This window comes from Aplidium turbinatum, chromosome 10 (assembly GCF_918807975.1).
Source record: "Aplidium turbinatum chromosome 10, kaAplTurb1.1, whole genome shotgun sequence".
Classification (NCBI taxonomy): Eukaryota; Metazoa; Chordata; class Ascidiacea; order Aplousobranchia; family Polyclinidae; genus Aplidium; species Aplidium turbinatum.
In genome coordinates, this window is record NC_137481.1 from 24,609,140 (window position 1) to 24,624,335 (window position 15,196).

A 15,196-nucleotide genomic window follows, 5' to 3' on the forward strand; every position below is an offset into this window, starting at 1 on the left:
TACACCAATTAAGTCAAGGTTCGGCCCTTTTTTTCGCTTCAACGACTGGACTAATATTGGAGGTCCACGAGATCTGCAAAGCGAATGTCTTTTTGATGCATGTCTAAATTCTGAGCAGTATTTTTGCCGTTGTTCTTCTGTAATAACATTCTCGCTCAAATTGGGAAACTGAGTTAAGACCTTTTGACCCAAATTTTGTTTGAAGATAGCTTTGAAATAAATGAGGTAATCACGCTTTTGCACTTGATGAGAGTTATCATTTCTGCCTGAAGCTTTTTGTTTACTTTGTTTATGGCATTGAAAATGTCCACCAAATATGCGATGTCATTCTATTAAGGGTATCACATCTTCAGCTAATGTCGCGTCAGTGCTTGATAGGAATTCGATAACTAAAACAAAAAGGGCATAAAAGCGGCTCAAACAAACATCTTTTGAAAGCCATCTTACCGCGGTATACAATAAAAGACATTCAATTTGTTCATCATTTCGGCAACAAAGTGAACGAAATAATCTGTGGTGAGAGCATGCGCTTTTATCTTGTTGACGCATTTTATCACAATATTTAGTGATTCATGCACTTCAGGACTGAGATTACGGGCAACCAAATGCTGACGGTGAATTACACAATGTATTGCAATAAGTCCAGGAATTGCTTTTTTCATCAGTGCAATGAACCCTCGATGCTTTCCAACCATTGCCGGAGCACCGTCAGTTGCGCATTGTAGAATATTCTTCAGATAAATCCCCTTTTCTTCGTAAAAGTTTTTCAGTGCATTAAACATGCTTGATGCCGGAATATCTGCAGGAAGACTGAGCGCAAAAATAATTTCTTTTTGAGTTTTTATATTATGAACAAAACGCACATATCCAAGCAGCAGCGATACATCTTCGGTCAAGTTGGATTGATCTACTTGCAGTAGCCTAAATGGTTTGTGCGTTGGACTGTTATTAGCGCGTTGGACTGTTATCGGTGGTTTGACAAATTCGCCCCCTTCTAGTGTTTTCGCCCCCCGATCGTCCCCTTTGATTTTTTCGCCCCCCTAGCGATCGAAATCGCCCACAAGGGGGCGATTTCGCCCACTTTGAGAAACGCTAGGATCGACCCTCGGCCCCAGACGCTCACACGACGACGACGACGAGCATTGGGTCATAGATTTCATATTCACTCCCTTCTGGGGACATTGTTTACGTTTTTTTTGTTTCAAAAAGAAATAAATCAAATGGTTTGTTTAAACTTCGGTCAGTTAGGTAAAAAACAAGTGGTCAATTTGCTTAAACGTAACAGCAAATTGAATCAGCTTGAGTTGGGTGGCAGTTTAGAGTAGGCGCCCGTGTACTCGTGTAGACACTTCAGAACCAAGCAGCGGACATCTAGCCGAAGCTCCTTGCTGTTCTGTGTTAGACAAACATGATCAGTCCATTGTAAGTTCGTGCGGTCAATAGAATTGTTTCAAAACACTTTAACGTTGCAACACTGATGTCTTTTTGATCGACTATAAAACGCTTTTTGTTGTCTTTCAAGTGTCAAAGGTCTTGTTTCATAAAATAAACGAGAAATAAGACAATTTAATTTCATTATGGTCTCATGCAACAGCAGCACGCACAGTGCAGGACATTGGCAGCCATACATTGCTTCTGATGACTCAAACCACGAAGACAAAAGGTTGACATTTCTTTTCGATAAACAACAAACATATTAACGTTGAATACTTCAGTGGTTTGTACATCCATCTATTTCTAGAGACAGATGTTTGAAGTGAACAAATAAAATTAAATACCTTTATCACTGGCCACGCAAGAAATGCGCATGTAGCAAAAAGGAGAACTTGAACGATGAAAGCAGTAAAGAAAGGCACATAATAAATAGTAATAAACAACGAAAATAATGATGAGCCGTTGCAAAAGGTGCAAATAAAGAACAGATGACAATTTGAACGACCGTGGCCTTAGAAACGACACAGGTTTATTGTCATTAAATATGCGAAACCGATTGTGTCCTACTGAAGATTGATAAACCAGTTAACAAAAGTTTTCTCTCTTACACGCAACAATGTAAAAAACATTTTTTAGACCAGAATGATCACTTTTGCTGGTGAAAAATGATGAAGCAGATATAAATTAGTTTAAATCGTATAATTTACGCAAAGCTAATTTGCTTATTTCGAAATAATATTTCGTAGCTGAGTATTCGTAAAAAAACAATAACATTGAATTGGCCTTCACGGTGTCAACGCCCCACTTCACTATGATTGATCTCGCACCCGCTATGTAGGGCCAGCCTTTACAAGGCACTGCCTTGTGAAGGCACCTAATATTAATCAACCGCTTTGCAGCGGCGACTAGAAGGTAACCTGCTGTTGTGACATCATCAACTGGCAGCCAGAGTTGACATGGGTCATTACTTTTGATTTCAGTTCGGCAACTTGCTGACGTAGCACGTTGGCGTTGGTGGAGAGTTCGAGGTTCTGGGTCTTGAGTCCATTCACTTTCTCCTCTAGACGAGATATTCTTGCCAACTTTCGCTTACGGCACTTGCTGGCAGCGAGCCGGTTCCGCATGCGTTTGCGTTCAGTTTTGATCACTTCTTGGTGTTCCATGTCAATGGGAGACATGTCTCTTATGTCAGACATTACTGGGACAGTTTGTGTAAGCTCTTCCTTCAAATGTCCCCTAGTAGACGTTTGAGGAGACTGTACGGAGTGTGCACTTTGCAGGTGACCCGGGGTTGTACCCATGTGGTGTACAATAGATCCTTGCGCACTATAAACACTTGACGATGGTCCTTCGTTACGCTCTCCTTTGTAGTAAGTATCTGGGAAAACATACTGGTGATAATCTGGGAGAGTACTCGCTCCGGTGGTGATCACGTTGTGTTGAGCTGTTTCGACGTAACTTGATGCAGCAGCATCGGCATGCCCACCATCGTTGTGCTCCCTATCCCTGGCAAGTTCTCGGGCGTAGTTCTGAGCGTACATCTCTTGCTCTTGCGCTAAACTTCTTGAGTAAACTTGCGGCGTCATCTGCGGGCCAGCCTGGCTGTACTGCATAAGCATTTGGTCGAAGTCCGGAGATCCCACTTTTAACATATTCTCGGGACCTGGCGCGATGAGAACGTTGTTGTTCGATTGCGCTTGGCTATCAGAAATACTCAAATTGTTCGCTGATGTTAATCCAACCGATTGTTCGTAGTTGCTGCTATGATGGTAACTTTGCGTTGAAGCGACGTTAGTTTTAGGCAAGAAACCTTCCTGTTGTTGATTTCTAGAGTAAGTTGCTGTTCCACTTTTTACCTCCAAGTTCATTCCCTTCAAAACGCTCGATTTTAGAAATTCCTGGCCGAACCTTTGCTCGCGGAAAGCTGGTGGGGCCGCGGCAATAGCGCACACAGGTCCACCGTCTGTACTGCTTATACTGTCCACAGAGCCTGGTGATGACTGAGGATCGTAAGCTGAAGCTATGCGGCTGCTTGGGTCGTCGTGATAAAATGCCACATTCATTTTAACACTGCAGCAATCTATAAACAATAGCGGGACTTTGTTCTAGTCACGAGGAGCAATAAAAGAAACTAAAAAGAGAAGGAGCAGCAGAGGTAGGTTATGACGTTTCTTTCCGATTAAGTTGTTATTATCTTATAAAACGAGAGATGGCTCAGTTTTTCAATTATGACGACACGATCAGTTAGTTGGCGTCGAGCGGAGGCTTTCTTTCTTTTTAAATTTTATGGATTTCTTGCCACTGGAGGACACTGTTGATGTATTCCGCACAATTGCTAGAAAGATGGAAATTCTGGTGTGTACAATTATGCGTGGTGAGCAGGAAGCAGAATCAGAATCATTCAGTTTATTTATTGCAAAGTTTCTGGAAAAAAAAAGCACCAAAGTAATTTCCTGTAAAGTAGACCATACAGTCTATCTCAATATGACCTTTGAAACAACAACACAAATTAGATAAAGCTTTTTGTTCTTCATTGATTGTTCAGCACTATGTTATCATTCAGAACCACAAGTGGAAATGATAACATTAAATACTTTCCAGTTTTTTATTGCCATTATTTGATCATTAGCGTTGACAGGAGAGTCCAAAAGGTACTTTTGGACTTGGGGGTCACTTTACCGACCCGAAATCTTTCCGGGAGGCCGGACACAAGCTACACTTCATGTTCCTGTTGTGTTTCAGAAGTGTCTTGTTTGAGGGGTCTGGGCCTCTCATTGGTAAAAGACCTAAATTAACCTCTCAACAGCCCTGCTTGTGGTATAATACCATTCTTACGCACACATCTGCTTATTGTGACGCAATACGATATACCGCGTAGTTTAGCCCATTTTCATTTTATTTGTGATCAGGGTGGTTAAAATAACAAGCTGGGCCCGGAAATAGTCCCATAATCGCTAACTACCTATGCAGTCAAAGCAGCTCACACTCTTTCACACGACTAGTCAGGGACGTAACCAGCATAAAATTTGAGGGGGCAAATAAGTATTTTTGCGCATGTCAGTGAGTCTGGCAATGAGTCAACGAAAGTGAAGCACCCAGAGGGGGTTTGATAATTTTGACAAAAAATACCTTAAAATTGCGCATTCGAGAGAGTACTTTTAGCCCAAATCAATAGTAAAACTTTGTCAAATGATGTTGTAACAGATAGTCAAATGTTTATTTAAAATATTTCGGGGGGTTAATTGTCCCCCTTACTACGCCCCTGCGCCTAGTTGTCTGAGTGAACTATCCATAGACAAAAACAAGGATTGTTGAAGGAGCGGACTTAGCACCTTTTTTGGCTAGCCAGTTCAATGGTGAAAAATAAGTATTTTTTAAAGATAGCCTGCGTCCCAACTTTTAGTCGATGTTAACTCTGCATTACGTCACAGTAATATTTGAACAAACGATGAAAACAAAAGTAAGCTGACGAGCCCGTTTATATCCCCGTTGAGCTAGGCTGAGAAAGGAGAAAATCTATTCAGACTGACAAAAACAACACAAATCGACCACCTCAAAAGTAAAAATCAGTCGATTTACGGCGGCGAAAATTTATCAATAAATTATACAAGTTTTCCGAACCTGGCTGATTGTATTTACTTGATATGATTCACGTCAGACGTTAATTAAAATTATTTTTTTAAACTTCATATACTTTGGAAAGTATGAAAAATAAGTCTGACAACTGTGGAGATAGCCTACCAAGAAAATATTAGGGAATCACACTGCTGTTTATGATCAATGGGAATGATACAAAATAAGTCCATGACGTAATTCAACTAATAGATTTGAACTGCACAGCACATACTGAACTTACCCTAACAATACGATTGTCATACCCTAGGCTTAAAAAATTTCACTTTACATGAAACCGATTCAGACTTGTGCATTCCTCATACTAAAACAATGACGTGACGGATGACGTCTTTCTTGTTGCAAACTATTGTGACGTCAGCTCCCGAGATTTATTGAGTAACTCATAGATGAATCTCCAGTTCTCGTGGTGACTTCATATTTGTAAATTTGTAGGGAACTTGGTGTGGGGTGGCAGCAAATTGATAAATTGTTCAAACGATATTTTAGTTTATTTAGAAGCATAGGAGGTCTGCTGCTCTTGTTTACGCTTCAGTTTGTCGGGCTTCGCCTTCATAAAATTTATTCCGAGCATTGTTTCTACCATACAGTCACAACCAGAACAAATCACTCGATGCACAGTCACGCCCAGACTTGGACAACTAAAATTTTGTAGTTTTTCGAAATTGGATTATAATCAGAGTAATTTAAGCTTTTACAAATTAGACTAGGATTAGAATTAGAGCTACCCAAGTTTTCACAAATTAGAGTAGAATTTAAACTAGATTAGAATTAGTTGGACGCAGTTGTCACATATCTTTTTTTGGTTGGATAAAAACGCCAAGTGGCAACTCGGGATCAAAGTGGCATTCCTCCATCACAGCGCCAAAACCACTTACGTCATAATATACATTGTAACGTCAATGAATTGATGAATTAATCGAATTTTTCATGATATTGCCGCTCAAGGAATGGAATGACACTTTGATTTTGATCATTTTATTGCATTTTTTTGTATAACGTTGATGGGAGCACAGTATCATTCCATTTGCCAAAAAATACTGTTGGACAAACTAAACTTTTTAGCAAAATTGGAGATTGGATAAGAACTACAATTAGAGCAAACAAGTTTTCACCGAATTAGATTAGAATCAGAATTACCGACATCTCGTTATAATTTATCGAATTAGACAACTAGAATTATCTAGTTGTCCAAATCTGGACTCAAGCCACGTCTTGCAATAAACTTCACGAGCTAACTAAGTAGTAATTATTAACGAACCAGTCTACCAACCTGCACCATTCCACTACAAAATCACACTCACTGATGGCAATTTCAGCTTCTTAAAAAATTAAACTTGTGAACACCACGACAGTCTGGTATCAAAAGCAAAAAGATTAAAACTAAATTGTTTTCGAACTTCGCTTCACGACAACCTGTGGCTATTTGTGGCTTTGGTTTGACTTGGCCACGCTTTACCATACGACTGGAATTTCTTTTTTCGCTCTTGTTTGCGAAATCGGTTCATCAACTTGTTGTTTTCAGTTTTATGTGTCTACGTGAGAAAAAGAGCGCCCAGATCACAAAATCAAATTTTCTTACATTGATTTGACGTCTTTAAAAGTAGAGTCAGTCAGGTTGGCATGTTATTCGACCAAGCAAAGATGAACCTCGCTCGATACTCTCTCGACTGGAGTTGTTTTCGTATATTTAACGATATTCGCTGCCTGATTCTATTCTGTGGAAACCACAACTTGACGGGCGTTCGTGTTTGCAATGTGGTCAATGAAGAGTTTGAAATCGACACTTTTTACAGCAAAGGTGAAAGTAGGGTGGTTTCCATTTCTAAACAAAACAAATTCTAAATATTCTTTGGCTTGTGCAACAAAATCAGTTTTAGTAAATTTTCGACACGACAAACATATCGAACTGACTCATCACCACCGCGATGAGTAAGCTCGCGAAGGCTTTGTTCGCAAACAGATGCCGCTTTTCCGAGAACTTGCTTGACCTCACAAATTCAATGCCCATTCCGGACAAACTTCTCATATACCCGAACGTAAAAAGTAAAATAGTTGTCAACAATTTGTTGATACACATCGCATATTCAGAATCGTCAGTCATGAAATGGCGACTTCAATTCAACTCTACTTCATCTAGACGTCGATCTTTCTACTTAAATCACAATAAAAACTCACAATCACTTAAGTCTGTAGATATGATAGAAGCAAACTTTAATAAAGTGGAAACCGTTCAGCGATAAAGGCGGCTGCCTGCTGATACAATTAGCAGTTGTCATATCTCCTGGCTTACATGAAGACTGTAAGGAAATGTCAGCTGAAGTACCCTTTACACTAAAATAAAAAATCTGATCTTTCAACACAAGATTCCTTCTGTACTTCCTGAATGTTTGATCACTTTACAGTTTACATGCACGTTTTAAACCTTTCTATAACTCGTACAAATTGTTGTTTGATTGAAGAAATGTTTACCCTAGGACTAAGAAAGCCTTTTTTGAAGTGAAACATCTTAACTTTGAGCCTGAATCTACTGATAGGGGTTTGAATAGATGCAGCTGTGGGCCTGGTTGGTTGAATTTTCATCTGAAGTTGAAATGCTGCGACAGATGACCGAAACGCATCAATGATTGACTGAGTGGAGAAACGCAAAGCTGGGCATGAGTCCAGCCAAACATAACAACGCTAAAGCATATCCTGATTGTTCGTTCACAAAGCAAGGGGTAAGCACTCTTTTTTTTATTTGGTTTTCAGCCAATCCACTTTAATTGTTTTACATCGCTTCAATGCAGCCAGATACTGTGCACTCGTCGCCCACCCCCCAAACAGCGACTACACCCGTTGCATCAAACAATCATCCGCAAATGAACAACAAACATTTCATTGTTTAATCGTTGACATGTTGAAAACTTACGTTAGTCCGACAGTCAGGCTACCTCTTATCTTGTGCTGTCCATCGCGCTCTCTGTGTGGCTGCCAGCCATCAATGGCGCTCGAAGTTGATCAAAATGTGGGACTTTCCCAAGTTGTTTGAACAATCGACAGGAATAGAAAGAAAGCAGGAAGAAGAATTATGCAATATTATTATAGATCATGGATATTTCCTGATCTGCTTGTAAAAAAAACTAATTTACTAGCAACATCAAATAAATATAAAAATACGTAACTTTGTTAAGGAGATTCAATTCTCATTTAAAGAATTGTTTTATTTTGAGACTTGACTTGAGATAGCATACTACGGCGTAAATGATGTCACAAAAGCGCTGGAACTAGACAATTCAATTATCTCTTATTGTAAACGTCATATGAATGACGTCATTCGAGTTGGCTTTGAGTAAATAATAAACAAACATAACTCAGCAACAACTTTACATTTAACATTATAAAAACAAAAAATAATAAGCGAACGTTTTTGGCTTTTTCATGCCTATAAAAGAAATATTATAAAAGAAATACTGAAGAATCATGCAGTATCACAGCAAAAAATATGGTCAAATCTAAACATTTGAGAAACTACTTCACTTGCTGGAATTATGCTTATCGCAACACAATATTACTGCAATTATTATCTTGTAATTTAATATTTGCAACTTGATAGCAAGTCAAGCAGTTTCTCAAATGTTCAGATTTGACCATATTTTTGCTGTGATACTGCATGATTCTTCAGTATTTCTTTTAAAATATATTTTTATAAACTTGAAAAGAGCTGTATGACTAGCCGAAAACGCTCCTTTATTGTTTTTTGTTTTTATAATGTTAAATGTAGTGTTGTTGCTAAGTTATGTCTTTCTACGGTTTAAAAAAGTTATCTCTCTCTCTACCCAAATTGTATTAAGTAAATAAATCTAAAAAATAATCGTCGAAAGAAAGATGACGCCCCGTTAGTGCTGGCTTGTAATTCTTAAATGATTGCCAATTTGAATAACTGCCAAATTCACATTCATTGATTTGATATTAAAAAAATTAAACAAAAAAATTGAACCAAATTCGTAGGCCTACCAAATTGTGTTCAGCTTTGGCTTGCCCAAGAAAACGCAGTTTGAAAAAAATATATAATGTTAATGTATGATGAACGTACAGGAAACCCTCATGTAGTGAGTACTGTGCGAGGAGAGTGTCATTTGATTTTTATGCATAATAAAAAGTCTCGGTATGTTTGATCCTGTGTTTTGCTTCCTGGTTGTGAAATAATTGCTGACTTGACAAAATCCACTGTATTTACGTAAAAGTCACATAATCTTGTGCAACAACAGACAAAAATGAAAACAATACTATGTCCTTCCGAAACAACCGTGGGGATTTTTATTGAGATGAAAAGATATTTAAGCCTACATTAATATTTGATATTTATTGACAGGACAGCACATCCAGACAAAATGACTGGGAATTCATTTCTACGATTTTAAACTAGAAATCGTCTACAAACCAGTGTCAATGTCATATCAATGATGGTGATGGCGGCTGGAACCATATTCAACGATGGTTCACTTAATTCCAGGTCGAACCATACCCAAGATTGAAGTTCCCATGGCGTCTCTTTCTTCATTTAATTCAAAGGTTGTTTTGGTCGCATTGCCTGCTAAAAATATTTTGACAACAGTGTTTTGAAATCTATTTCAGTTAAGCGGTTGAAATAAATTTGTTGTTTTTGTCAATTCTTCAGCGCTATCGTCGTCAAACTTACATTCTTTCAGCGTATAAAAATAAATGATAATGATTTGCGCTACGACCACAACTTGCTGGTTTAGTGTTAATAACAATATTTGGCTGATAACTGATTGGTTGATACCAAATGTGACGTCTTTATATATCTGTTTTACAAACCTTTCAGTTTTAGTTTTGACGCGAAATCAATTTGTTTTTCTGGCTTGTTTTTTAGAATTGTTTTTCTTAAAATTGTCCGTGAGTCATCTTGTTTTCAACTGGAACTTGAAAGGTTTGGTCGGCAAGGTTACACGTTTGCCTTATTTGGATATAAGCAATCTTATAATTCTTTCCCTAGCACAGATACGATCGATGGATTAGATCTATGCTCAGAAAATTGCTCGGACTCTTCAAAGTTTGTTTCTGTTTTCGTATCTAAACGTGTGGACTGGCGCGAGGCATACGAAACCTCGCGCCTTCCCAGTAACAGGACCGTAAGTGTGCTGTCTTTCATCAAATCATTTCAAATCTGTGATCTTTTCCCTGGGGTTATTGAAAAATACCAATCACACAACATTGGAACCGGAAAAACTGCAATTGCGATGTGGTAACGCTGCGAATATGACGTAGTTTGAATGGTGGTAGCAAAAAATAATAAGCGAAGATGTAAGTTAAAAGTTAAGTTTAAGTTATAGTTTAAGTTAAGTTTAAGTTTAAGTTAAGTTAATTGGAGGTCTCAATGGCTAGCGTGGAAGCTACACCGTTCTGGTTAGCGAAGCGTTACTGCTGCTCGCTGTGCTGGTGAGTAATCAGCCTTGTGCTGATAGCCGGGAAGAACGCCTTTCTTCACATTTAAAAGTTAAGTGTTGGATCAATTACAATTGTAATTGATTACATTGATTATGATTACATTGCGATTGATCTGCACGTTTTCATGCAGTTATAATTGTAATTGAGACTTTGTGTTGTTGTGCAATGGCAGTTGCAAAAATATTTTGGTCCAAATTACAATTACTGTATATTTGGTAACTTGCACGCATGATGTCAGTACTGTTGTTGAGCCAGTGCCGGTCTTAGGGTATTTCGGGCCCTGTGCGGAATATGCTTTGCTGGCCCCTATGACAATGATCCAATTCAGTAGCGTAGCTAGGTATTTTGAAAGGGGAGGGAGGTTTGACGGCCGGCGGACGAAACCTGAAGGCTTGTTCGCCGAAGGCGACACTCAGTGGCGGGGGTCTGGGGGGCCTCCTCAGAAAATTTTGAAAAACTACTTTGAATTTGGTGCATTCTGAGAGCATGTTCAACAAAAATTTAGGTATGAATATTATTGTAAAATGGTGCTGTCCGGTGACATAGCAAAAGGACAAGATCATGTTTTCTTTGGCATTTTTCGAATTGAATTGAAATTTTTCCATTGGAAATTAAAAAAATTACTGCATTTTCTGAGTAAATTGCGGGCCCCCTAATTTGCGGGCCCTGTGCGATAGCACGGTTTGCACACCCCAAAGACCGGCACTGGTTGAGCCGCTACAGTTGGGGTTCAAAAAGACTTCTACATTGCAACCTAATCTTTATCAAATACAATTCTACTTGCCCTTGATAAAATCAAACTCTCACAAGTCATCGATAGGTTATAAATATTGAAACATTAATTTAAAAAGTGTAATTAATTACATTTAGAAGTAATTGTAATTTGAAAATATCAGAACAATGTAATTGTAATGTGATTCAAATTTTTGATCGTGTAAATAATTGAACCGAAAACTGTGTGATTGGTCCAACTCTGGCTAAAACAAATGTCGTACAAACTGAAAAAGTACAAATATGGCGGCATATAGGCAAGATGCTCAAGATGAGACTATTTACCATTGAAGCATCCAAACAATATTGGATTATCACCAAAATTGTCCAGTAAACCTACTTCATTTAGTTAGGAGGTACTATTTACCTTGTCCAGGTCAAAAAAATATTATGTGTGTAGAGAGACGACAGTAAATTCACAGCGTTAACAACCAAGGACACGTCGTTGAAGATATCGGTGCTCCATAAAGAACATAACAAATTGACATGATTAAAGTTTCAAATGTCTCGGAGATATGGTCGCTCTCACTTTAAATGCGGGGTAAACTTAATAAAGAACGATTTGTTTGTAGACTGCTGAAATCAAACATGTGTACAGTGATTACAAAGTGATGTCTTTGCAATATGCATTATTGCAGTAATATAAGAAGATGATTTTATAACAGTAGCCATGGCCATGGTCATGCAGTAGCGAATCTTTCCTTTTCAAAATTTCCGTTCGTAGCCTGATTGACATATCAGAATGTGTGGCTTGTGTGGATGGTAAATACCAACTCCACTTGACATCTGTGCGTCATTGCAATTCCACGCGGACCCTAAACATTGCTACAGGAAACGATGCTTAACACTTTATTGACATCGTTTTTTGTTTATCTTCAATTCAGTTTATTTCACTTTCAAAGTACAAAGATTAAAAACTTCATGGAGATGAAACCATTTGCAAGAACATGGCATCCATGTGACTTAGTATAGCAACCCAGCCATGTAGCAACAAATCCGATGTTTCTATTAATCTCTTGCTTCCTACAGCCTACATTGTCACGGTTAAGAGATAAATTGTAAAATATTTTGCATATTGATGCCTGCAATCAAAAAATGAAGTCATTTGAAAATTAAGCATTTTCTACAACACCAGTAATCCAGAAACGTAACTATAAAAATGGTTACGTGAAAACTAAATTTCTTTTTTGTTTCATAAGTTGTTCAACTACTTTTATCACAGGTCTGAAAAATGAGCATTCTTTAAAACAACCTTAAATTATTTACAAAAAAGCTATTTCTAACAATGTAGAAAAAAAATGTTCATGTTGTAAAAATAGAGACCCTGGTTTGCTTTGCCTCGTCGCCGTATCACCAACTGCCGCCCGAAATCTCGCAACGTGATTGTGACGTATCGCTTGTTGAAGAGAATTTAATTCATGGGTTTTTTTCACAGTAACTTGAATCTCTAAAACTCCCACAGAGCCGCCAGAAACGTCACAATGATAGGCAGCCGTGATTAATGGAAGACAATTCCCAAAGTTTCGTAAGAATAGATCGGATGTAGGTGTCTAGCGAATGTCGTGAGCATTTGGAGCTTTTTGGGCATGCCTTTCGATTTCACGCCTTGTTGCTTTGGAGAGATCACTTGCAGGCCTAAACTATTTTACATCATTGCGACATGATTTTTCGCACTGTTATTGTAAAATTTTGAAATAGTTGTTTTTTGAAACTTTTCCAACTTAACCAAGTGACTGAAATCGACACACACTGGATGTGGGTGGGGAAACACCTTACCCTTGTGTCCTGTCTGGTTTATCTCTAGTTGTGCGCACAGGCACAAGGAATCTCAACCTTTAACCGTTCAACTAACGTTTGTTGACGTCGCTACAGGACGGACCAATCCCTCCATTTGCAATGGCGGCATGAGATCATTGAACGAGCGTCTTCTATCCAATAATTGGGTGTAGTATCTTCTTCCTTTATGGACGCGGTTGTCTTCATGGACACAAATCTTTTAACACATGCATTGTAAATTGATAAAGAGAAAAATGATAACGACTTGCTTGTTTTGGTAACAGTTGTTCACAAGGCTGGGAATTGCTGTTTAGCCAACTGATGATCAATTGAATATTTCGACCATCGATGGACTGGTCCACCCTGTGGTAAAAGCATAGTTCATCAAGGCGAAAATACTTTCAAAAACCGGCTTAAAACACGAACTGAACGTATGAAAGTGTCGCACGACACTACTATCTTGTGGCACTAACTGGGCTATCTTGAACTTCAAGCACAGTTTATTCACAAACGGAATATATGATGCAAAGTGCCCAATCAGAGCAAATTAATACGATTTATTTTGGTCTGTGGTAGTAAGTAACAGGACGTGATAAAATGCGAGGTACTGGTCTTACCAATCCTTTTGTTTGATTGAAAATGGCTTTATACGTGTCTCCAATACATAGCCTATACATTCCTCATGACAAAATTGGTAAGGACGAAAACTTTACCACTTAATTTACTTCCTTATATATAAGCAGATCAGGGGTAATATTGTAGGTCGACCTCACATCATTTTAGCGCTGAACTCCCCAGCGCTCTTGTTCATTGATAAGCCAGGAGATTGTGATTGAAACTTACCAAAATTTTTTCATAAAGAAATGGGAAGCCATTCCTGAAGAAATCAGGAAAGAAAAATATTGGAAACGGTGGGTTGCAACATGGTTGAGTGGGGTGGGGTAGCTTTGACCAACTCAATGAGCTCAAGCTTAAAAATCCCAAGACAAAAAACGACTGTTTCTTGCTTAAGATCACACCGATTGAGCCAGCAGGTGAAAGTAAAATATTGTGCCCAAAAACTCGATATGTTAGCTTACCATTGGTTAGCGCTCACTGGCGTTGTTCACAATAAATTGGCAGTCGACGAAATATTATGGAGGATTTTACCAACTGTCTGCGATGATTTATCTCACGCAGAGGTCACGTGTTAAGCCTTCACAGGAAGAGGAAATACGTCAAAAACTTTATCAAGATTCAGAAAATTTTCAAACGGAAGTTGGCAACACGTTTCAACCAACAAAACAGAAGCTACTCTTTTTTCATTTTTTCAACGTTGTGGTTACTGCATGTTGAAAATTACAAACGACACTGGCCAAGCAAAGAAATTATAATTAATTGAAGTTTGATTCGCATTCACAACACAGCAAAGGGGGTCGTGTCTACATTTGCCCCTCAACAACAATTTTGCTAAACTGGAAACCTTCATAGTGATAGTGGAAACCTTTATCGTCGGACTGTACATGTCTCTTTGGAAGCTAAATCCTGGCACTTTCGAGTCCTTGTTGAGGCTGAACAACTGACACAGGCCCGTCACCAAGATTGACAGAGTGAAGTTTCCGTTTGTTCATGAAGTGTTGTCTCTGAATTATTTCACTCTCCAGGATAGAATAATTATTTAGCAGATTCTACAATTGAAATTCTTTTTGGCAACACTTAAACAACGCAGATACTTCCTGGGCCTACTATAAAGATCAGTAATACAAACTGCAAAACTGCAAGAGTGATGTAAATCTCTGGGAGTGTTCAAAGCTAAAAAGATACCAGCATTTAGAGGCTTGAGAATCAACATGTGCGCTCTGGCAAAGCCAGATCCGACTTTTTGTTGACATGCTTGTTGCTTGGAAAACGAGACACTATTTGGTCATCAGATGTGCCCTGAAGCACAAATTTCCCTATAAATTATTGATAAATCTCAGATAGCGCGACATTCGTATGACGAGTTTTGATAGTCAGGGTTTCACACCGTCAGTTAGCTAAATTCAATTTTGGTATCTCAGCTTAACTGGTTGCCTTTGAACATTTCAATCACCACAAGTTTGTTTTCAATCCTCCGCTCAGCGAGTCTTCAAAACATGTTGTTCTACTTTTA

The 15,196-nt window shown here is 38.5% G+C and overlaps 1 protein-coding gene across 1 annotated transcript; it reads right to left on the reverse strand.

Annotated features, from left to right (window-relative positions):
• Positions 1-1,659: 1,659 nt before the first annotated feature.
• LOC145778222 (transcription factor Jun-like) lies at positions 1,660-4,183 on the reverse strand. Its single transcript, XM_082589679.1, has one exon. It carries the CDS (start codon positions 3,495-3,497, stop codon positions 2,340-2,342), a length of 1,158 nt encoding a protein of 385 aa, XP_082445805.1. The 5' UTR covers positions 3,498-4,183; the 3' UTR covers positions 1,660-2,339.
• Positions 4,184-15,196: the final 11,013 nt, after the last annotated feature.